Raw genomic sequence first — 24,414 nt, 5'->3', positions numbered from 1 at the left:
AGGAACATGCATATTGACCGTTAGATATTCTGTTCCCAGGGATAATATTCGTATAGTCTATAGAAAAATTTACGTTGCATTCCACCTATATACATGTACTGTCGGATATTTGAGTATAACTGGAAAGTTGTAAAATTATTAAAAAAAAATGATATATATGTATGCGAAGATTGCTTGGTGAAAGAATAGATTGGGCATAAGATTGCTTGGTGAAAGAATAGATTGGGCATTAAACCAAGAAAAATATTATAATTGAACTAAAGATTAACGGTTGTCTGTGGGTGAACAAATTATCATTGTGATGGAATTTGAAGCACGTGCATGAATAACAACAAACGCATATGATGCACTACTGTGTAACATTTGAAGTGCATTTTTATCAGTAAACAGGAGTGTGTACACAATCTTCAAAATTTTACAAAGAACCGTGTTGAAATATATAGATAAACAAGAAAACTTTTATCGGATTATTGAAGATATGGATATTGATATTTTATGTTTTGACTGATATACACAGTATATTTAGATTGTGATAACATTTCTGGAGGAACTGGTGATCTGATTTAATAAAGGAGTAGTTATTACACAGACGTTGAAGATGAGTATGAGAGAGCAATCAAAAGAGGAGAAAAATAGTCGTTTTGCAAACAAAAGGAAACAAAAACGGGCCCAGAGACATAGATCCGATGGATTCATGGTTGGTAAAGATATCGATAGTTTCGAAGATGACGACGAAATTAAAATGGATGCTGTTAATTTTCTCATGTGGTTGAAAAATCCAAATCTTCAAAATTTGGTAAAATTAAGGAAATGTATTAAATCTAACGATGTTGACTGGATGACAGAATTTCTCCAGTTTGATGGCCTAGGGATGCTATTCCAATGCCTTAAAAATTTAGGGGCTTACAAAACCCATCATTTGTCGGATATGGTTCTGAAGTTAGAATGTATAATGTGTATTCGAGAAGTGGTCAATTCACAAAGTGGTGTAGATTGTTTATTGAAAATAAAGGAAAGAAAAGACAACATTTTTGGGCGGAGATTTGCTTCAGGTATGTTTCACGTATAAAAGAAAAATGAAGTTGTTATTTTTAAAATGTGTAGATTTCGTTAAGTCAATTAACCATGTTAACACAGAATTTTACCTATAATGGTTATATATATATACATTGTATACAGAAAACTTTAAATAAATTTTGAGGGGAGAATCGATTTTGACATTAATAACTAAAGCAATTGAATTATAATCAAATCACGAGTTTTTATTTCTTCCTCAACTTATTCTTAGCCTGATATTCTTTATTAAGAACTTTACAAAAATTACTCATGGAGTCACATTTTTCGGAAACCGTAATGGAATGTTTTCTGTAAATTTTGAACACTAATTATAGTTACCCTTTTTACAAGTGATGCAAGTGATGATAAAGATCAAACGATTTTGACATAAATAGCTAAAACAATTGAATTATAATTAAATCACGTGTTTAATCATTCTTCCTCAACTAATTCTGTGCATGATATTCTTAAGAACATTATGGTCACATTTTGCAGAAATCATTATAATAATAGAAAGTTTTCTTTGTACACTAATTATGGCTATTATTACATGTGACGATGAAGTTAAGTGTTGCACTTTTAATTGCAATTGTTATGAAGTATTTTTATTTCGATATTAACAGACAACAATGTGCAAGGATGTTCAACCCTTCCTTGTCTATAAATGTGCACTCTGGCTTATCTACTATCTCATTGAGTAATCCGTCTCAATAAAAAGGAAAGTACATACATCATGTAAATCAACCAAGTAACATTATTAAAAGTCTATTTCTGATCAGTCTTCTTTTATAGATAGAGAGTATATCATATAAAAATCATGGAATTGTGTGTGGTATGATTGCCGATGAGACAACTTGTCACCGGACAAATTGGCGAGGGAATTATAAACAATTAATAAAAATTAAGAATGGAAATGGGGAATGGTCAAAGAGACAACAACCCGACCATAGAAAAAACAACAGCGGAAGGTCACCAACAGGTCTTCAATGTAACGAGAAATTCCCGCACCCGGAGGCGTCCTTCAGCTGGCCCCTAAACAAATATACACTAGTTCAGTGATAATGAACGCCATACTAATTTCCAAATTGTACGCAAGAAACTAAAATTAAAATAATACAAGACTAACAAAGACCAGAGGCTCCTGACTTGGGACAGGCGCAAAAATGCGGCGGGGTTAAACATGTTTATGAGATCTCAACCCTCCCCCTATACCTCTAACCAATGTAGAAAATTAAGTCTTCAGCAATAAGTATAAGTCCAATACCGTATATACAGATATGAAAGTATTTTAACAATGACAAAATGTTTACAATGCAAAGAGTAAACCAAAAGTCTAATTTATACTGAATTAATAGACAGAAAGAACAAAAATTCGACATGTCCGACACAGCAATTAATGACAATCTTCTTCCTTAATTAAGACAGACACCCGTAAGTGAGTTTATTATGTGACCGCTTTGGCTCTACCCTTTCCTTGGGCAGTGGTGTGTCAGTAAAACAGAAGAGCAAACTGTATTAATGTGTAAAATACAGTTGGAAAGCCAATAAGATACATCAACCTAGCAAAGAATACGCCTGGTTCAATAAACCATGGGTTTTTTTCGACTAACTTATCAATATTAGTGTACATCCAACGGATTAAGTTAATGTTGCGAGACTCTATTTAGAGAGAGTTCTAAGTTCATGACTGAATGTAAAGATAATTTTATTGAGTTCGGTGACATTTATTTTAATGCTTTAAACGCGTATATCGCTATAATAAATCATTCCTGATAAATAAGATTGTTAAGTTGTGGTCATAATAAATCAAAAACACAATGTTTTCAAGGTTGCTACTTTTATTGATATTTAAAACATCTGTGGCAAAGGTAGACAAAACAAAAGTTGACAAAATAGAGATACCGAAAATAACATCGTTTATCATCCTTCTATCAAAAAAAATAATCTTGTAAGGATCGCGTATATGGCTTTTAGTGTTTAATACATAAAAAAAAAGAAGATCTGGTATGATTGACAATGAGACAATTATCCACAAAAGACCAAAATGACACAAACATATAGGTCACCGTACGACCTTCAACAATGAGCAAAGACCATACCGCATAGTCAGCTATAAAAGGCCCCGATAAGACAATGTAAAACAATTCAAACGAGAAAACTAACGGCCTTATTTATGTAAAAAAAATGAACGAGACACAAATATGTAACACATAAACAAACGACAACCACTGAATTACAGGCTCCTGTAAGTCTGACATGCAATAGGAGGGCAGTCCCTATCCCGATCTATTCCTAAAACTGATGAAAATTCAATATGCTCATATTTTAGTGAAGTTTGGGAATTTCTGTTCTCGAATAATGCACCGATGCATATGTTTTCGAAAAGGAGCAGGCTTATGCCGCTACAAGCCAGCACTCACACTAGCAAAGTTGAAAGGGATAAATATATTAATATATAGCTGTCATATTTTTTTCCCAATCGACTATAAATAAATATGTTTAAACTAAACCTTATAAAAAAAAAAAAAAAAAAAAAAAATCATAACATTTCCCAGTTGGATTTTCAAAAGCAAAATAAAATTGTATCAAAGTTATGCGTTATTCGCTTGTATGTTGTTACATATATTTTGTATATTTCGTTACATAATAAAGTGCTAGTACATGCTTAAGTGAAACTGACAGTACTTTTATTAACAAAGAGAACATCGCCTGATCAAGATGGATACGATGTCAGACAGTGAGAAATAAATTGTTTCTCAAGTTTTACATTGTGTATTACCTTGTGTTATGCACGGTGCATCTTTACATGATTTATTTTACCTTGATATTCATGTCTTTTCTTTGTCTATCATTATAGCATGAATTCTGTATAAAATTGGTTTTTTTGCAAATCTTTCGTAGTAACTTGACATTTAAGAATAATATACATATGAAATCACATTAACTTAAAAGACCTATGTTTTTTAACGTTTGATTGATTTAAATGCAACGATTTTATCAAATTTTCATCGTAATCTTATTAGGAGAGCAAAGGGCAAACAGAATATCTCTGCATGCAAGTTTGTTGAACTGAGGTTTTCACAAATTCGACAAAACCTAATTGATCGATGCATTGAATTTTGGTTGCGTAACGTCCAGTGGCTAATATTTCATGCACGTTCAGTTCGGGATCAAATTAGCAATATAAATGATAGGAAGACCCTGTAAAAGGATATGGAATAAAGGTGGTAATTTGGACTAAAACTGAAAAATAAGGGTAAATTAAATAGACATATAAATTCATCCTTGAACAGGTCCCTGCGGAGCACTCAGATACTTGTTACAGTGGTTCTTGACACTCTGTATAGATGAAGCATCGGATTTAAAGTCCCGAATATGACCATACTTGGATGCGTATTTAAACATTCTTCACAACTAAACGGACGCACCACCTTTGTAGTTTATGACTACCGATCGGAAGAAGATCGAGAGTAACCAAATTTCTATCCCCCAGTGTCCCGAGGGTGAAAACCTTATCGAAAAACCTCATTAATAATCAAAATTGATACTTTGGTTTAATATCATTATTTTTAACTTATAGTCCATGTCTTATACTTTCAGCATTAGACACAAACAATGTTATGGTAAAGATGCAGATGTTTGAACTCTTGTCAGCTTTATGTGTTTACTCTAAAGAAGGTTTCTATCTGACCTTAGATGCCATGGAGCAATACAGGGTAATATCAATAACCACGTTTTTATTTCATTCTTTATTTTAATTTCGTACTTGAAAAAAGGAGAGAGAATTATTTGACTATTGTAATACCTGTGCATACTAGTAGTATTAAAAATGTGCAAATGTGCGAACTCGGTATGCCTAACATTAAATAGTGGAGCTTTGTCGTTCAAAAGTAAATACAGAAGGGGTTATGTTACCAAATTATAATATGACATTTTGGAGAGCACACTTTTTGAGAGATATTGATATGCAATTCAGCAATATATGTGTCAGTAAAACAGAACATACGAACTTTTTTTTATATTAATGTCTATATTCTTTCAGAGAGCTTTAGATTGAAAGAGAAGTCAGGGGGGGAGAGAGGATCTCATGAATAAATAAACAATTGGTAATCGTGGTTGCCAAATATCTAAGTGTATTTACGCTCTGTTATTTATTTTTTTTAGATCTGGAGAAAGCTGCCATATAAATTCAGTCTTCTGATTAAGGAACTTCGTGCTGCCGATCTGACAGCGTACAGGACAACACTGATGGCCTTGGTCAATTCTATTGTGGTATCAAATGAAGAACTTCATGACCGACATCGTGTACGATGCGATTTTGTATGTACGTGTAGTTTTATTTTTTTACCTTATGTCCGATTTAATGATTTTCATTGAGCAAAGTTGACTTGAACGTCCAATAATTGACCGTCTGAGGCTTTTTTAAGGTGGAGCTAATACAGCTCCATTATTGTTAAGTGCTATTTTTATGCCCCACCTACGATAGTAGAGGGGCATTATGTTTTCTGGTCTGTGCGTCCGTTCGTTCGTCCGTTCGTCCGTCCGTCTGTCCGTCTGTTCGTTCGTCCGTCTGTTACACTTCAGGTTAAAGTTTTTGGTCAAGGTAGTTTTTGATGAAGTTGAAGTCCAATCAACATGAAACTTAGTATACATATTCCCTTTGATAAGATCATTCTAGTTGTAATGCCAAATTAGAGAATTTATTCCAATTTCACGGTCCAGTAAACATAGAAAAGGATAGTGCGAGTGGGGCATCCGTGTACTGTGGACACATTATTGTTTCTACATGTTCTTTTTGCTACAGATACATCTAACGTGGCCTACTTGTCCATCTTCATTTCAAACTCCTTGATCCGCATCTGTATCCGATCGTTCGTTGGTTCGTCGTTCGCGTTTCCATATCGTTTCATATTTACCTAACAAACAACTAATCATTAAATTGTCCAGATTCCAGCTTCCTTCCAATAAATAAATGGAAGGACAATTATACGCACAGAAATGAGGGTCGGATGTCGGATGTCTTATTTTTATATTTTTTATTGTTTAATGTTTTTTTCTATGTCGTAGCAACCCATTAATCCGTATTCTTAAATTTTGGCCCATTGCTCTCTATTCTGTAAATCCATCCTTGTAATCATAAATAAGAACCACTTACTATGAGGCATGTGCAGAATAACATACAGTAACCAATTACACTGTGGTTCACTTATACAAGTCAATGTTTGACATTTACGCCACATGCATTCATTATAATTTCACATGTTTCCGTATCCTATACTATTTAATATAACTATTGTACGATGTAATATATCCAATTATCAGGATGTAACATGACTAGACATACATGTATTTATATATTTATATGAAATTTCTAACTAATTGAACACAAGTTCTCCTTAAAAAGACACAAATATACAATGCCAGTTATGATTGTGTCCAAAAGAGTAGACATTTCTCAGTTGGTATGTAACTCACGTATTTGCAGTAAAGTCTGAATTTTAATTAAATTAACGTAAAAGCATTTCTATAAAAAAAAACGTATATATCATACATTTGGTCAAAGTCTTGTTAAATTGAGTAAGAAAGATATTAGGTTTTTATTACAGAAGTATGATTCCATTAGAAACTAATGAATAGGAAGAGCGTTTCACAGCCAATAATACTTATCGAGCAATTACATTTTGTCTGGTGTTGTCTTTTGGTATATATCTTAATGCTTTTTTGTTATTTAAAGCTTTTGGAGCTAATGTCAGATTTATGTTTATGTTTGTTCTATAGACTCTGAACTGTTTAGGGTTTGACATACTAAATAGTGTACATAATAAAATTGAGAATGGAAATGGGGAATGTGTCAAAGAGACAACAACCCGACCATAGAAAAAAACAATAGCAGAAGGTCACCAGCAGGTCTTCAATACAACGAGAAATTCCCGCACCGGAGGCGTCCTTCAGCTGGCCCCTAAACAAACATATACTAGTTCAGTAATAATGAACGCCATACTAATTTCCAAATATTACACAAGAAACTAAAATTAAAATAATACAAGACTAATAACAAAGGCCAGATCTGTCTATTTTTAAAGACTATATATGAACTGCGTTTAAGATGTCGTCTATTGTTATTTTTGACGTTTGGTTGCTCTTTTGTTGAAATTTACCCACATCTTTTTTTATTCATACTTTCAGACTGTGGTGACGCTATTATTCAAAACTACCAATTGCCCTTCAACATTCTTGTTTTGATGTAAAATGTCTTATTGAAAAGGGTAACAATATTGAGTATTTAAAATGTTGTAACTGTCTTGGTAAATCATTTCGACTATTTTGAGTTGATTAAACTCTTAAAGATTATTTTTAGTCTAAAACAAGTCTAAATTTTGTTTGATTTTTTTTTCTCTATTGCTATTTTTAGTAGTCTTTGTATGATGTTGTTGCCTGAAATCTAGTACATCCACTGATATCAGAGTTTCCATTTTTCAAACTGCCACTATTCTTTGATACGGTTTTAACTTTTGCTGATTTTTTATTGTAAAATTGAGAATGGAAATGGGAAATGTGTCAAAGAGACAACAACCCGACCATAGAAAAAAACACAACAGCAGAAGGTCACCAACAGGTCTTCAATGCAGCAAGAAATTCCCGCACCCGGAGGCGTCCTTCAGCTGGTCCCTAAACAAATATATATATACTAGTACAGTAATAATGAACGCCATACTAAACTCCAAATTGTACACAAGAAACTAAGATTAAAAATAATACAAGACTGACAAAGGCTAGATGCTCTTGACTTGGGACAGGCGCAAACATGTGCATTTTCTCTATGCAATAACACATTTGGTATTATACTGAAAGATAAGAAACTTAACCGTTATGATTTAGGCACTAAAACGAATTCATCTTTCATGTCAGCAAAGTCTAGATCTTGGCATGTTTTGTTTGATTTTTATTTGTTTTCATTTGTTTTGTTTTTACTTGTCAAGACTCGAGATGCTTTACAATCTGAACTAGTGTGTAGACACTGAACTTGTGTTGAAACTATCTGTCCTGACATCTAGATATTGTTCTATTGTTGTCGTTGGGTTGCTTGTAATTGACGTATTAACTTTAATATCTTCTTTTTCATATTGTGGATACCGTATTTCATAAACATTTCATACAAACATTTATTTATTAGCACTTGTAAATTTTCATTTCATGTATTACTGTATGTAATGGGATAAGTACTTTTATAACTAAGGTACATTTTTATTATCCAATTTTACTTCTTTAGCCTTGTCTGACATATTATGTTATAAACATTGTAAATATTACGTTTTATGATTATGAAGTGACATTCGGGTCACTCACAATGAAAGTTTTAATTCACTCGTTTGCTTGAGCAACGCGTATTATTTCGCTTTCTATCTTCACTTTATAGTCGCAAATTGTAACTTTATAATAATGTCTTTTACATGTCTTTTGTATTCCTAAATCTGTGCTACTAGCATGCCTATTTCCCTTGGGTTATAAAGGCAATTCATACTTGTTGTAATTCAATGATTTGAAATAGTTAATACATTAATATTACTGAAGAAAACATCACTCCCCGTCTTTACATCATCTAACACAAAGGAGTAGATGTATGTGGAGTTTTAATGTGTAAAATACGTGATGTGATGATTTGATTTGTTTTGCGAATAAAACTTTCTACACGTCTATAATTGTCCACTTTGCATTTCATACAAAATATTCCACATCTGTTCATCCTCTTGGTAAACATCTGTTTTCAGTTCAAAATACACACTGTAAGCATTCTAAGATACAATGTTCCATTAATAAGTTAATGTTAGTAGTATTGTATTTGACAATTGTTTCAATTGCATGGCGATTACAGCAGAGCCATTAAACGTGGCTTTGAGACTATCAAATATATAACTGATTTCTGAAAATCTATAACTTGATATTATAATATTTATTGTCTTGAATTTTTTTTTTTTTTATACTTTTTTAATACTTTTACGGAAAATACATTTGTCCTCAAGTGAAGTATTTTTAAGAAATTAGTTTCATTTGTTTCCTGTCTAGACATTCTAACAATAGCAACGTGAACGATATCAAATATATCTTCCTTTCATTGTATTATATTCGAGCAGACATTTATGCGCTAACGAATATATATAGACTAAAAACATTAATCAAACACACATCACCATCACCGATCTATTCTCTTGGAACACTAAATAAATCTGGTTCGATCAAATTTTGCCGAGACCAAATCCTAATAATTATAGATTATCGTTGATTATCCCAACGAGATTGATTTTCTCGCTTGAGCTGGTTGATTTTCTCGCTTGAGCTGGTACAGCGAAAGTGAGAAAAGCAATCGAGTTGAGATGACCAATGATAATCTGTTTATCGCTATTTTATCTATGACAACGTTGTCAATTTCAATGTCAATTTCGTTAGCAACGCCACGTGGCCTCCTTAGTTTCTAGCGATAATTTATCCATATCAAGCGAAAAGCATGATATGAAAATTATCACAAAAAAAGATCAAAGGTAAAATGCACAAAATAGCGATAATTAGTTTTATTATCATTAAGTTGAAATGTAAAATTTAAAAATTGTATTTTACAGCACTAGGAATTCTTGATATCTTAATACTATTACGACAAGATGTTGATCCACATTTAACTGTGCAGTGTGACGTATTTGAAGAGGAATTAGCCGCTGATAACGAGGCTCTGGAAGATCTTAGAGAACAAAGTTTAGTTAACATTCAGGATCCCAAAGCACTGTTTGATGCTATTGACAAAAAGGTAAAAATTGGAATATATCTAAGTTTATACTTTAAGGCTTCAGGATTTGTTGGACTTCATTGATTAAAAAAAAAGCTTTGCATTGCATACAGAGATTTCATTTTCAAACAAATAAAATTGAGGAATGTGTCAAAGAGACAACAACCCGACCAAAGAAAAAACAACAGCAGAAGGTCACCAATAGGTCTTAAATGTAGCAAGAAATTCCTGCACCCGGAGGCGTCCTTCAGCTGGCCCCTTAATAAATGTATGCTATAATATGTTTTATTATGAGAATATTTTCGATTCAAGCCAAAAATATAAGGTACTTTCTCGAAAAACACAAAATAATTTCAAGTCTGTTTAAAACAAAATTTAAAAAGCGAACGTTTACTGCATTGTCAGTTTCTTTTCGACTTGTGATTTTGGATATACCTTTAATATCTTTCGACTCACTTTAATTTCGACTCACTTTAATTTAGACGAAAAAGATAAATGATAAAGGATGCATTGAACAAGTTTTTAAGAAAGTTGAAAAAACTTTTAGAACATTTTATAACAGTTTAAAACATTTTATAACAGTTTAAAACATTTTATACCATCAGTTTAACACATTCTCAATGACTATTTTTCAGGTTTCTCATACACCCCTGTCTTACTCATTGTTGAGTATACTGTATAGTCTGTTTCAAATTGACCCACACCACAGCAATAGGTATGCACTATTAAAAATTGTATATAACTTTTTGCAATGTATTAACCATGTGATATAAAAAAGAAGATGTTGTATGATTGCCAATGAGACAACTATCCACAAAAGACCAAAATGACACAAACATTAACAACTATAGGTCACCGTACGGCCTTCAACAATGAGCAAAGCCCATACCGCATAATCAGCTTAATTTATTTGTCTCAAAGTACTTAATAATCAATACAGATTGTACTTGTTAGAAATCACTTGATATACAAATGTCTAGTTATATTCACTATGTTAAAAAATATGATTTCAAAAGTGTTATAGTTCTAAGACTATTATTCGGAATATGTTTGCTTGGAAAAATATGGGTTTCGGTGAAAATTGTGTAAATCAAATGATAGTTGTTCCCTACATTGAAAGATGACCTCCTTCTATACATTGATAAACTAATGAGATAGCAATATTGTGTTTCAATAAGTGAGGGCGTTGATAACTAATCTGGAGTTGCAAATTAAGAGAGATGCGTCAGCGAAGCCAGTATACTTATTTGCCTTATTGCACAGATAAAATGATGAACGCAAGTCATCAAATATAATGCAGATATCTTAATTCATACACAAGTGAAAGTAACCCCTATTAATTCAGTCAAATAACGTCTTTGCTTGTGCACACTATTTTATACTACCCATCTTGTACCGTTTTTATACGACCGCAAAATTTGAAAAAAAATTTCGTCGTATATTGCTATCACGTTGGCGTCGTCGTCTGCGTCGTCGTCGTCGTCGTCGTCGTCCGAATACTTTCAGTTTTCGCACTCTAACTTTAGTAAAAGTGAATAGAAATCTATGAAATTTTAACGCAAGGTTTATGACCACTAAAGGGAGGTTGGGATTGATTTTGGGAGTTTTGATTCCAACATTTTAGGAATTAAGGGCAAAAAAAGGCCCAAATAAGCATTTTTTTGGTTTTCGCACAATAACTTTAGTTTAAGTAAATAGAAACCTATGAAATTTTGACACAAGGTTTATGACTACAAAAGGAAGGTTGGGATTGATTTTGGGAGTTTTGGTTCTAACAGTTTAGGTATAAGGGGCAAAAAAAGGGCCAAAATAAGCATTATTCTTGGTTTTTGCACAATAACTTTAGTTTAAGTAAATAGAAATCAATGAAATTTAAACATAAGGTTTATGACCACAAAGGGAAGGTTGGTATTGATTTTGGGAGTTGAGGTCCCAACAGTTTAGGAATGAGGGGCCAAAAAGGGGCCCAAATAAGCATTTTTCTTGGTTTTTGCACCATAACTTTAGTATTAGTAAATAGAAATCTATGAAATTTAAACACAAGGATTTTGGGAGTTTTGGTCCCAACATTTTAGGAATAAGGGGCCCAAAGGGTCTAAAATTAAACTTTGTTTGATTTCATCGAAAAATTGAACAATTGGGGTTCTTTGATATGCCGAATCTAACTGTGTATGTAGATTTTTAATGTTTGGTCCCGTTTTCAAATTGGTCTACATTAAGGTCAATAGGGTCCAAAATTAAACTTAGTTTGATTTTGACAAAAATTGAATCCTTGGGGTTCTTTGATATGTTGAATTTTAAAATGTACTTAGATTTTTAATGTTTGGTCCAGTTTTCAAATTGGTCTACATTAAAGTCTAAAGGGTCCAAAATTAAACTTAGTTTGATTTTTACAAAAATTGAATTATTGGGGTTCTTTGATATGCTGAATCCAAACATGCACTTAGATTTTTGATTATGGGCCCAGTTTTCAAGTTGGTCCAAATCAGGATCCAAAATTATTATATTAAGTATTGTGTAATAGCAAGACATTTTCAATTGCAAAGTACTCAGCAATAACAAGAAATCTTCAATTGCACAGTATTGTGCAATAGCAAGAAATTTTCAATTGCACAGTATTGTGCAATAGCAAGAAATCTTCAACTGCACAGTATTGTGCAATAGCAAGTATTTTCCATTGCACAGTATTGCGCAATAGCAAGCAATATCTAATTGCACAATATTGTGCAATAGCAAGAAATCAATTGGAGTTATCTTTCTTTGTCCAGAATAGTAGTTGAATCAACTTAAATCATTGTTTTATACAATATACAATGTATATTCACTTTTACTGCCCACTGATAAATTAAAACAATCTTTACCATTCAGTGATAACAAGCACTTTTTTTACATTTTAATATTTTATGATGTATTAAAATGAGTAATTGGCGTTGCAAACTCAATTGGAAATTTGAATTGAGATCAGTTTTGAAATAACGGAAAGGTGGATGTGAAAAGAAATTGAAGGGGGGGGGGGGGGGGGGCAATTTTTCTCATTTGAAATTTAACAAATAAAAAAATAGAAAATTTCTTCAATTTTTTTTTTGAGAGGATTAATATTCAAATGCATAGAGAATTGCTCAAAAATTTTAAGTTCATTAGACCACATTCATTCTGTGTCAGAAACCTATGCTGTGTCAACTATTCAATCACAATCCAAATTTAGAGCTGAATCCAGCTTGAATGTTGTGTCCATACTTGCCCCAACCGTTCAGGGTTCAACCTCTGCGGTCGTATAAAGCTGCGCCCTGCGGAGCATCTGGTTGATTTTTGGATTTGTTAGGCCAACACAATGAATCACTCATTCAGTCCTGCACTATGATAACAAGTTTATAGTTTAACTGAATTTTATTTCAATAACATCCTCCACTGTAAAACATTTAACTTTTTTTATTTGTTAAATATAGTGAAGCCACATGGACTTTGGTAGAAAAACTTACACAACAAGCAATAAGTTTAGATTCTTCAGAATCTCACCTTAAAAGAGGATTATCAATAAAGACACTTCGACGGGAGGATAAAGAAGTTCAAACTGATGATGACCTTCCTCGTATGCGCATGTCAGTGGCTAATAGAAACAAACTCTCAACAGAAGCAATACAAGCCGTTTCGTCAGCATATTCACAAGCAACAGCGGATCTACCAACTAAAGAATATAAGGGTTCTTCTGCTGCAATGCCTATGGCATCAGGACCAATTGCTGTGCCGCCACCTCCTCCTCCGCCGCCACCGCCCGGTGGCATTCCACATCCGCCTTGTGGAATACCGCCGCCTCCGCCTCCTCCTGGCGGTATTCCTCCTCCGCCTGGTGGAGTTCCTGCACCGCCACCACCTCCAGGAATGGGAGGACCTCCACCTCCGCCTGGTGCACCAGGGGCACTGAAGCCTCCAAGTCCTCCTCCGCCAGCAATCACAACACCTGATCCACATTGTAAAATGAAGATATTTAACTGGAATAAACTACCTCCTGCTTCTTTTAAAAGTAAATATGGATATGCTATCTTTCAAATCAGTAATTTAACAAAAATTTATTTTTGAAAATCTTTCGTTGTATCAAAAACATGCAGTTCTCATAAGATAATTCTAATTTGAGATGCTGGTAATTTATAGTACAGAAAGAAGATAAAAAATTGTCGTTTACAATTCCAAAGAAGAGTGTGCTATCCTAGGAGACTTTTTAATTTAAAAAAAAATCGTTTATCATTACTGTTATCTTTTATTCTTTTTAGATACATTATTAGAATTGAGAAAGGAAATGGGGAATGTGTCAAAGCGACAACAACCCGACCATAGATCAGAAAACAGCCGAAGGCCACTAATGGGTTTTCAATATAACGAGAATTCCCGCACCCGCAGGTGTCCTTCGGCTTGCCCCTAAAAAAATATGTATTCTAGTACAGTGAAAATACTGAACTCCGAATTATACACAAGAAACTAAAATTAAAAATCATACAATACTAACAAAGGCCTTGATATCCCAACCCTCCCCCTATACATCTAGCCAATGTAGAAGAGTAAACGCATAACCATACGCACATTAAAATTAAGTTCAAGAGAAGTCCGAGTCCGATATCAAAAGATGTAACAAAAGAAAATAAACATATTTCAACAATTATCATTACTTCATGAAACTAACTTTTGACATGCCAATCCCAATAGAACTTGGTAATCTTTGGTCATAATACATGTATAAATATCATTTATCGGCTTGATATATTGTCACTAAAGAAAAGTTCATAGAATAATATATCATGCAGTTTGAATACCAACTTCTTATTATATTCACAGAAACCAGCGTCTGGGCAGATGTGCTAGGTATGGATGACAAGGTAGACGTAGAATATGAAAAGTTAGAGGAATGGTTTTCACAAAAGCAAACGGCGCCAGCTGTTCTATTGAAACCAGAAAACAATCAAGCACAATCAGCAAGAAAGCATTCCACTTCACAAATGGTATCTATACTATTAAACGAGAAGACCTCATTTTTGGTGTCGCTTCTCTTCCCTCCACAATAAATCAATCATCATGCCTCTGTGTCCTATAGATAACATATATAGTCGCATTTGTCATCCATTCTTATGACTATTCAGATTGAGTTATTTTGGGAGAAAAACGACAAAAAAGGAGTCCGGATATGATTCCATCATCAGACTGTCTTTTAGTCATAGATCATACTTCCGGTTTGAAACATGCACAAATACAACCAATCGTATGATAAATAACAAAAATGAAAAATAGATAAGCCAATCAGAGCGTTCTCCATATCATGGTGTTTAGATCGCAAGAACCACAACTATTATACCTCCTTAGAGAGGACAATTATTTTTCGCGTTTATCTACATGTAAACTACGATTATACTACTTTAATATATAGACTCTCTGTATTCTGTCTACTGTTTTTTTTTAATGTTTACTATTTAAGGGGTCATACCAATTGCATATATATTAAAATAAGTAAAACATGTGACACACAAGTACAACCAATCGTAGAGCGTTCTCCATATCATGGTGTTTAGATCGCAAGAATCACAACTATTATACCTCTTTAGAAAGGACAAATATTTTTCGCGTTTATCTACATGTAAACTACGATTATACTACTTTAATATATAGAGACTCTCTGTATTCTTTAAGGGAATTTCTATGTTAGTATAGAAAGTCCCTGATTTGTTTACTGTTTTCTTTGAAATGTTTACTATTTAAGGGGTCATACCACTTGCATATATATATATTGAAATAAGTAAAACATGCTCAACTTCATCTTAAACTACCTCGACCAAAAACTTTTACCTGAAGTGGAACAGACGGACGAGACGGACGGACAGACGGACGATCGAACAAACGAACGCACGGATGCACAGACTAGAAAACATAATGCCCAAATTTATTGTTAAAAGGGAAAATAGTGATTTGGCAAAATGAAAGTAAGGTAGAGTTTAGAGGGAAGCAGGACCTTTTTCGGGGCGTCGGGATCGGGTGTTTTTAAGCTCGGGATTTGGGGATTAATCCTTACGGGATCCGGAATATATTTTTCGATTTCGAGATATGAATTTCTTTAAATTCTGCATCTCGGGATTTCATGGTTCGAAGCCCGGGATTTCCCCTCCGACAACCCCTTAAATTAGCCTTAGTCGGTATTAGTTATTTATACATGATTCAAATTCTACCATTGGCATGTTAATAAGGCTCTCAAAAAAAAAGCACCGATGGATTGTCATAGAAGCATATTTTTTAGACTAATAATGGTCTATAAATAAGCAGTTACATTTATTTCATGTTTGAAACGGTGCAAATTTTTAATTTGATTTGACTTTTACCAAACGAAGCATTGTAGCAAAGGAGAAGAATAATTGTGGTCGTAGGTCAGAAACAATAACAGATGGGAAACAAATATCGGACTTTGGAAAAAGGGAGAGGGATTTTGATACCTTTTATCTTTCACAAAAAATCATCCTACAACAGTTCACAAGCTGTATATGCCCGCGATTTCGCGGGTGTGTTCTAGTAATATTGATAGTACGAACACTTTCACCCAGATTCGTGCTGGATAAAAAAAATCCAAAAAGCAATTTAGCATTATGCCTTTATAAGTATAATTTGAAAATGTTGTACAGGTTTAGTGTAGAAAAAAAAATATCAACGATAGATTGCATATATTCCTATTACTTTTAATACATATAGTTTGACATGTGTAAATTATTCTAATAGCTTTTTTTATATTTTTTATTTAAGCCGTTTGCGTTCTGCTAGTACTAAAGATAATTGCTTCGAAAACTGCAAACTTTTTACAGCTAATCAGTCTACATTATTGTTGATATATTATTGTTGCATCAGAATTTCATATGTACAGTAGTAATGAATTTCCAAACATTTTTTTTAATATTAGTTGACTGCATAACAAAATTTCACAAGTTGGAAGATCGACATGGACGTTTATTTCACATAGTTATTATTGTGGTTTATATATGACATGCTCTCTAAGTCAGTTCATTGGTTAAACAACATCAATAGAATAAGCAATTTCTGAATTAATTTAGGCAAAAACATTATCAAGGTAATCGTAAGTTTCATTCAACCTTTTAGTTAGATGGCGTTAAGACGGATCATTACTGAATTTGGTCATGAACTGTGATTCGTAGCAATACAGGAACAAGCTTGAAATTAAAGGCAATTATACAGTGCCCATATCTTCAAGTTATCGATTTATTTCTTGCAGAAACGTTGAGTTGCATTTTTCCTATCTTGGTCTATTTAAGCTGCCTCATATCGTATGAGTCTTACCCGGTGTTGAATACCGTGCTGTTATCTATATTGCGTTCATCAACGTTTTTTGAACTCTGTTTGAAAGGTTTCGTTCGTTTACAATCTCACTCTTATATAGATATTGGCAAGAAGAGCTGTCAAGTTTGCATTAAACTTGTATGTTTCGTTTTATAGATTTCCTTACTAGATGCAAAGAAAAGTATGAATGCCAATATATTCCTAAAACAGTTCCGTAAACCCCCAGATGTGATAATACAATTAATTAAAGAAGGAGATCCAAGATCAGTTGGTGTAGAAAAGCTTAAAAGCTTAAATAAACTTCTTCCTTCTTGTGATGAGGTAAGGCGAAATTATTTTTTTATCTATGAAAAATGGTGATGCTATTTAGTTTTAGATTTTGAAATATCGAAACTGTTATTGACCTAAGCGAATTTCACCAAACTATGGAAATAGATAAGAATTCAAGAAGAACAATGCATTATACTCAGTGTGAGTTCTGCTAACGGTCAAATAGGAACAATGCATTATACTCAGTGTGAGTTCTGCTAACGGTACATTACGAGTAAAAGATACAAAGACCATTTTATTGAACACAAAATAATAAGGCATGCCTTTCTCGCCAAAGGTATGTTCTTAAATATGATTGCTGTAGCAAGATTTTTTACAAAGTGAACATTGAAAAATCATATGTCCAAATAAAACAGTCAACGATGGGGAAAATAGATGGAAAGACAACATAGTCGACAAAACGCAACATACAAATTAAAGATTGAGCAACACGAACTCACCAAAACATGGGGATGACTAAATGTGCCCCGGAAGGGAAAACTTATCCTTATTATTTGGAGGTACCCATCAAATTGCGCTTGGTTAGTACATTTTCTGTGATGACACAATCTATAAAAAAAATATGTCAAGGGTTGATACGCGAATGTCTTTATCACTTAAATTTAATTTGATATCTAAATTGCAATATATCTTACAGGTAGACACCTTTACACAGTTTGAAGGTGACAAAGAAAGACTTGGTGATGCTGAAAAGTTTTTCATGGAATTAATCAAACTTTCAGAATATGAATTACGGATTGAAGCAATAATTTTGAAAGGAGAATTTAATTCCTTGATTGGATCAATTAGACCAAATATTCAAATTTTGAATCAAGTTTGTAGAAAGCTTTATGACAATCATTCGATCAAGTCATTTTTTCGTTATATACTTCATGCAGGAAACTTCATAAACAAGGTGAGTTTTCCGAATGACCAATTGAATTGTTACTTTCGAAACAAAATGAATATTTTCATATTTATCTTCATTTGTTTTCGGTCTTATACATACTTAGCTTTAAAATGGTGTGGTTTTATGTAATCCAGAAACAGCTAGCTTTGGACACACGTACTTAAATGTTATTCTCATTTCAATTTTCATTCCCAAAATATTCCTTAGTCTCATGTGTTTACATCGAAAAAGCAAGATAGAGATGTCATAATCTAATGTCTAGAAAATTCCGATGATAAAAGAATTGATTCAATGTTTAATGCACCTTATGGTTTGTATCAATCAGATTATGATAAATCTTAAAGAAATACGAAGGTTAATTGATACATAAGAAGTGATAAAAACGGGATCTATTAGTGTCATTTCTAAGCAAGAAAATCAAGTTAGTAAAAAAAATCTAACTATAACTATATGGAAATCTATCAAACTTTCAGGGGGAAATACCTACTCCATTGCTTAAATGGTTGATCCCTAGATAGTACTTTAGCAAACGTAGACGATTTTAATTATATTCATTCGTTTTTCGCTGTTAAATAATTCATCGGAAGGGTTGTGTGGAAGTCTTTTTATTAAAATATACCGGTGCCTCCAGTATCAATGTGCATACATGTATGACTATGAGATAATATTATGTAATTTTACATATTATGTCAAACGTTTATCATGTATCGAATAGTTTCACTATTTTGTGTATCACATAATGTAGTTAAACTAAATAAGTCTATTTTTGCATGTAAATCAGTGAATTGTGTTTGATAGTATTTTCATAAGAAGTAAAATTATATAGCAAAAATACCAAACTTTAAGGACAACTTAAATCTGGAAGTCCCTTGTCAAATGTCAACATTAAAATCTCAAACACATTAAACGAATGAAAAACAACTGTCACATTCCTAACTTGACACATGCATTACCTCGTGTAGAAAATGGTGGACTAAACTTGATTTTATAGCTAGATAAACATTTCATTAGTTAGTTTGGAAAGACGGGCAAACGTGTTTTTAAGTGATGTTAAAAAATGGATAATGCATTCCAAGCCAAGTATAACGAGACGACAAATATATTGGAATTGAAAACCAATGATGTTTTTAGAAAATAGAAGATTACAATTAGACGAGAAAACCAAGGAGATAATTTCAACAGAACAAACAACCCTATAGCCAAAAATGTCAAATATTCATACAACAAAAACATAACCGCAAAAAAAAACATCAAATATTCATACAACAGAAACATAACCGCATAAAAACATCAAATATTCATACAACAAAAACATAACCGAATAAAAACACACAATTCCACAACACGAAATTCACCAAAAAATAGGGGGTGAACTCAGATGGCCGAAATCGGCAAGTAGCTCTTGTGCCACTTGTTTTTCTTGCAGATAAAAATCCCTAGGTGGCTCATATCTCTGATCACCTATAACACAGATATTCTGTTAATAATTGTCGACCAAGTCATGAAAAAGTTAAAACAACAAAATATACCGATCTCCGAGGGAAACTCCCTTTTCAAAATGCAAAATTAATAGCTCTAACACAACCAACTTGTCTTTATATTTCAACATTTATTTTAATTCATACACATGTTCATACTAAGAGTTTCAGAACTATTGATTTCTGAAAGTTTTAATTAAGATATTAAAATTTGCTGATAATATTTCGATTTCGAGATTTCGAGATTATTTTCATTTTACTAATCCAAAGTTTTAAGATGTTTTACATTTATGTTGTAGAAAAATAATTGTGGAAATGCAATAGGATTTAGAATAAGTTCACTGAAAAAGCTTGTAAATACTAAATCTAATGTTCCTAGAATGACATTACTACATCATCTTGTTGAAGAGACGGAGAGGAAAAATAAGGATACTTTAGGTTTTGTTGATGATTTACTTGACCTTCTCCAGAAAGCTGCCAGGTGAATTCTGATCATATCAATTTGAAAAGTACAAACATAAATCGGCAAAATTCAATAAAATCGGACTTTTTAAAAAGTTCAAAATTCATCGAAAAAACTTTCCAGTCAAAGAAAAACTCAAAAACAAAAGCAAGGAAAAGTTCATATTCAACAAAACAATGGCCCCACACACTGTTCATCTGCGCCGGAACGTGACGTGTCAATTACGAAAATCTTGTGTCATTTGTTGGAATACACTACCTGAGTGTTCTGCAACCTAGCGTCTGCCGAAACATGTAGTATAATTTTAGTAGAAAACCATTAATGATACCCAGATTATAATTGTGTACGCCAGACGCGCATTTCGTCTAGAAAAGACTCAGAAGTGAAGATCATTGAGGATCCAAAAAAAACAACCTCAAATACAGATAAGTTGAATCATTTGTAGGGGAAATAACATCCTTAGTTTCCTGAAGAACTTAAAGTTGTGAAATTGTGTTAACAGTATGTGTATACATATAACCATATAAATGATATTTCATGTCAACACAGAAATGGCAACTAACGGGCTGTTGATAACAGCAAGGAAAAGATCATCAAAAACATGAAAACAAACATATCTTAATGTAGCAAGTATAACTATTGTTCTTGCAATAAAAAAGTACATTTTAAACTAGTATCGCTATGATAATATATAATATATTATATTTCATATACAAAATACAGTTTACAGAATATTGTCCCCGGCTTCATACATTTCTAGTATTTCGATTGAGTAACACACGTCGTTTCAAAACCCATACCCCTGGGTGTTTCTAGCACATATATTCGGACGTTACTAATCATAACCGGGGGAGGGGGGTTCTTCACGCGTTTATTTCTTAGTTCCATGGTTGTGGCTTGTGAAATGTAGAATCTGTAGGTTATACGTGATGTCTGTAAATATATATTTCATTTGCACTCATTTTAATAAAAGCATCACTTGGCTGCCACATTGTCAATGAATTGGACTACTGACCTAGGCATGCAAATGACCCACGTTGGCGTCACGCCGTCTGTGATGAAACTCTCACAGCATTAAGCGCCAAGTTCGACCCATTCTAGTTTCTGTCTCCGGATTAAAAACCGTCTGATATTTGACTACCCGTTAAAAATATGTCAAATTCCAAAATTACAATAAAAGATTATAAGAAAACAAAAAAACCAACAACGTTGCTTTCACGTTACACTTTGTGATCGAATTAAAATCGTTATCTAAGTTAATATCTGCAGATATACACATTCCAACACTCTTCATTACCCTGTGCACCCTTTGGCCACTCATCCGGGTGAACTTATATACAGGGTGTCAAAATATCCGTATTTACGGATATGAACGTAGATAACTTATAATACTGCAGATGATTGAATTCAGTGCCACTGTCTCATTGACGTTTATCTCAAATAACATATTTTGTACCTTAAATTTTTTAGATTTACATTAGCACAAACCGTAGCAGAATTTAACAACCTCAAGAAACACGTCCAAAACATAAAGAGTAAAGTAGATAAGGTAGAAGATGAGGAAGTTAAAGGACAGTTTTCTGATTTTATGGCTGTAAGTTTGGATATTTTTCATTTATCTACAAAAAAAAACCTCTTTTGTTGATTTATATTCAAGCACATCGAATATATTTTAAAACAGACAGAAGATGCCAAGGGAACATTGAAAACTCGTAAGTCGGCGAAATACTAAAAACATCTTGGCAAAATACGAAAACGAAAAAGAAAAAAAAGGTCATCAAAGCACTAAATAAGGAAAACTTGTGATTGAGCACCATAAATCAAGATTGAATCAGGTGCTCCGGAAAGGTTAAAAAAACATACTACTCTAAAAGGATTCATGTAGCAGTTGTCTTTCTTTTACAGAATGATATGATTGTTTATTCGCAACACGATTAGTATAATTTTGAACATTTCTTGGTTTTTTTTCCTGAAATATATTTAACGCAATAAATATGATAAGTTAAAAGTTTTAATGACCTTGATATTATTTTTTCCATTTTTTCTTTAAAAAACCTCGCAATATGCAAACTAGGGTAATGTCTTTTCTCTACTTATAGGAAGCTATGAATGATTTGGAAGACGTGGAAGAGGGAATTAGTCGTGTAAAGGCATTATCTACTAAGATGGCTGAACACTTCTGTGAAAATGAAAGATCATTTAGTTTGGATGAATTTTTGGAAACATTCAAAGAATTCACTGAAAATATCAAGACCTGCCAACAAGTAAGATCCTAATTTTTTTTATCATTAACGTCTAGTTTACTTTAAGCATTCAATATACCTTTTTCACCATTTTAGAATGCTTGTACCAAGTCAGGAATATGACAGTTGATTTTCATTCGTTTGATGTGTTTGAACTTTTGATTTTCCCATTTAATTAGGGATTTTCCGTTTTGAATTTTCCTCGGAGTTCTGTATTTTTGTTATTTTACTTTTTTTTTTATATTGGTGACATAACTTCATTGCAAAATTCTATATGTAAATTATGAAATGAAGCATGCTTAACTATATCTGTATGTTCCTCTATTTCAGAGGGGGGATAGGAGGGGTCCTAATCCCGAAATCCCTGACTTAAAAAGACGAATTTAAATAAAGTAAATCTCGACGTCCCGAAATCCATAAAAAAAAATTCCCGGATCCCGAAAGGGTCAATCCCGAAATCCCGAGCTTAAAAACACCCGATCCCGGAGTCCCGGTAAAGGTCTTATCCCCCCTCATTTCAAGTAAAATGATATGGATCCATTTATTCAAAAACCACTCCATCATAGGATGTGTTTTAAATGCTATGAACACCTTACATAAAACATCATTTGACTTCATCCTTATTTAACAGATTTTGTTATACTGCATTTATATTAATTGACATTGTGTTATCTTACTTTCAACCGTTGTTAATCATTTTCATCTATAATTATATTTTTCATACCTGTCTTTAAAAATATTTTTTTACGAGTATATTTTTCATACCTGTCTTTAAAAATATTTTTTTACGAGTAAAAAAATAAGCAAGTATTGAAAACAATAGTATTAAAATGTACAGTATGTTGATTATCTATTATTGTAATGTATTGCTTGAAGGAACTGACAACACAGAAAGAACAACAGGAAACAGCAGAGAAAAGACGGAAAGCACAGGAAGAAATATATAGCAAAAGGAGAAGTAAGTAAATTTACTATAATACAGAACAGCGTAGCAATGTATTTTCACAGATGGTCGATTGATTGTTGGCTGCCTAACGTATAGTAATAAATACTCTAGTTCTCAGTCTCTTCTGTGAAGTACGATATGATGCAGCTAGTTAAGACAACCGTAGTTTACCGATATGCAAATCTCTTAAATCGAGGGTATAGCTTTTAAATGAGCCATACTGAGTGTTTCGATATCCAATGTGTTTAGACACACACACATACATCGTATACGTTTCGGTAAAACACACTATATTGAATGTGACTTTACTTTGGTTTAAAATAACACATGTTTTTTTTTATTTCAGGTGGTAACTTTTTACATCCCAGTAAATCTGAGGACAAGAAGATTGTTGATAGCATTGTTAGTGAAATAAAACAAGGAAAAGTGCTTCGTCGTCTATCATTAAGAAAGAAGGAGCCTGTTCCGCTCAAATTAAATATACGTCGGGAAGTTAGTCATTTGTAGTTATATATCATGGTAGATACAGAGACAATTGCGTCATTTCATTTAACCAAATGATAATTATATTCTGTGATATGCAATTTTTAACTACAGTATTTTACAACTTGACAGTGTTCAAATAAATTTTCTTGCCAAATATTTTTTTCAGTTATATCTGAAACATTGCTGAAGAAATTTCATTGTGAATATTGTGTATATATGTCATGAATTTCAACCTGATTAACTGCTTATTTATATTTGAATGTACTATTTATTTATCTTGACGATCGGATATTTCGCACCAACATTGTGTCAATTGTCTGTACAGTATATATATTGTTATCTGAGAGTCGAACACCTTATGTTTTTTATGCATTACGATTAAAATCTGTTCAATGATAGAAATGGAATAAATCTGCAATACTTTTAA

General features: G+C 32.8%; 1 protein-coding gene across 2 annotated transcripts; it reads left to right on the top strand.

Moving 5' to 3' along the window:
* The first annotated feature begins 204 nt into the window (after positions 1-204).
* On the top strand, positions 205-24,414 carry LOC134695751 (inverted formin-2-like). 2 transcript variants are annotated; one of them, XM_063557158.1, is made up of 14 exons: positions 205-1,052; positions 4,657-4,772; positions 5,221-5,380; positions 9,672-9,853; positions 10,468-10,547; positions 13,279-13,853; positions 14,660-14,823; positions 17,309-17,473; positions 18,120-18,377; positions 20,149-20,330; positions 21,783-21,906; positions 22,412-22,576; positions 23,432-23,513; positions 23,848-24,414. In XM_063557158.1, exons 1-14 carry the CDS (start codon positions 599-601, stop codon positions 24,006-24,008), a joined length of 2,868 nt encoding a protein of 955 aa, XP_063413228.1. In that variant the 5' UTR covers positions 205-598; the 3' UTR covers positions 24,009-24,414. The 2 variants fall into 2 exon arrangements, with proteins under 2 accessions (XP_063413228.1, XP_063413229.1); XM_063557159.1 differs by lacking the exons at positions 205-1,052; positions 4,657-4,772 and having other exon boundaries at positions 5,266-5,376.

The sequence above is a fragment of the Mytilus trossulus genome, chromosome 14, assembly GCF_036588685.1.
Source record: "Mytilus trossulus isolate FHL-02 chromosome 14, PNRI_Mtr1.1.1.hap1, whole genome shotgun sequence".
In the NCBI taxonomy this organism is placed as follows: Eukaryota; Metazoa; Mollusca; class Bivalvia; order Mytilida; family Mytilidae; genus Mytilus; species Mytilus trossulus.
This window is presented reverse-complemented; position numbering and strand designations above follow the sequence as displayed.

Coding starts and splice junctions, on each gene's coding strand:
- LOC134695751 (XM_063557158.1), top strand. CDS start 599: ATGAGTATGAGAGAGCAATCAAAAGAGGAGAAAAATAGTCGTTTTGCA. Junction 22,577..23,431: donor ATATCAAGACCTGCCAACAA/GTAAGATCCTAA, acceptor TATTGCTTGAAG/GAACTGACAACACAGAAAGA. Junction 23,514..23,847: donor AATATATAGCAAAAGGAGAA/GTAAGTAAATTT, acceptor TTTTTATTTCAG/GTGGTAACTTTTTACATCCC.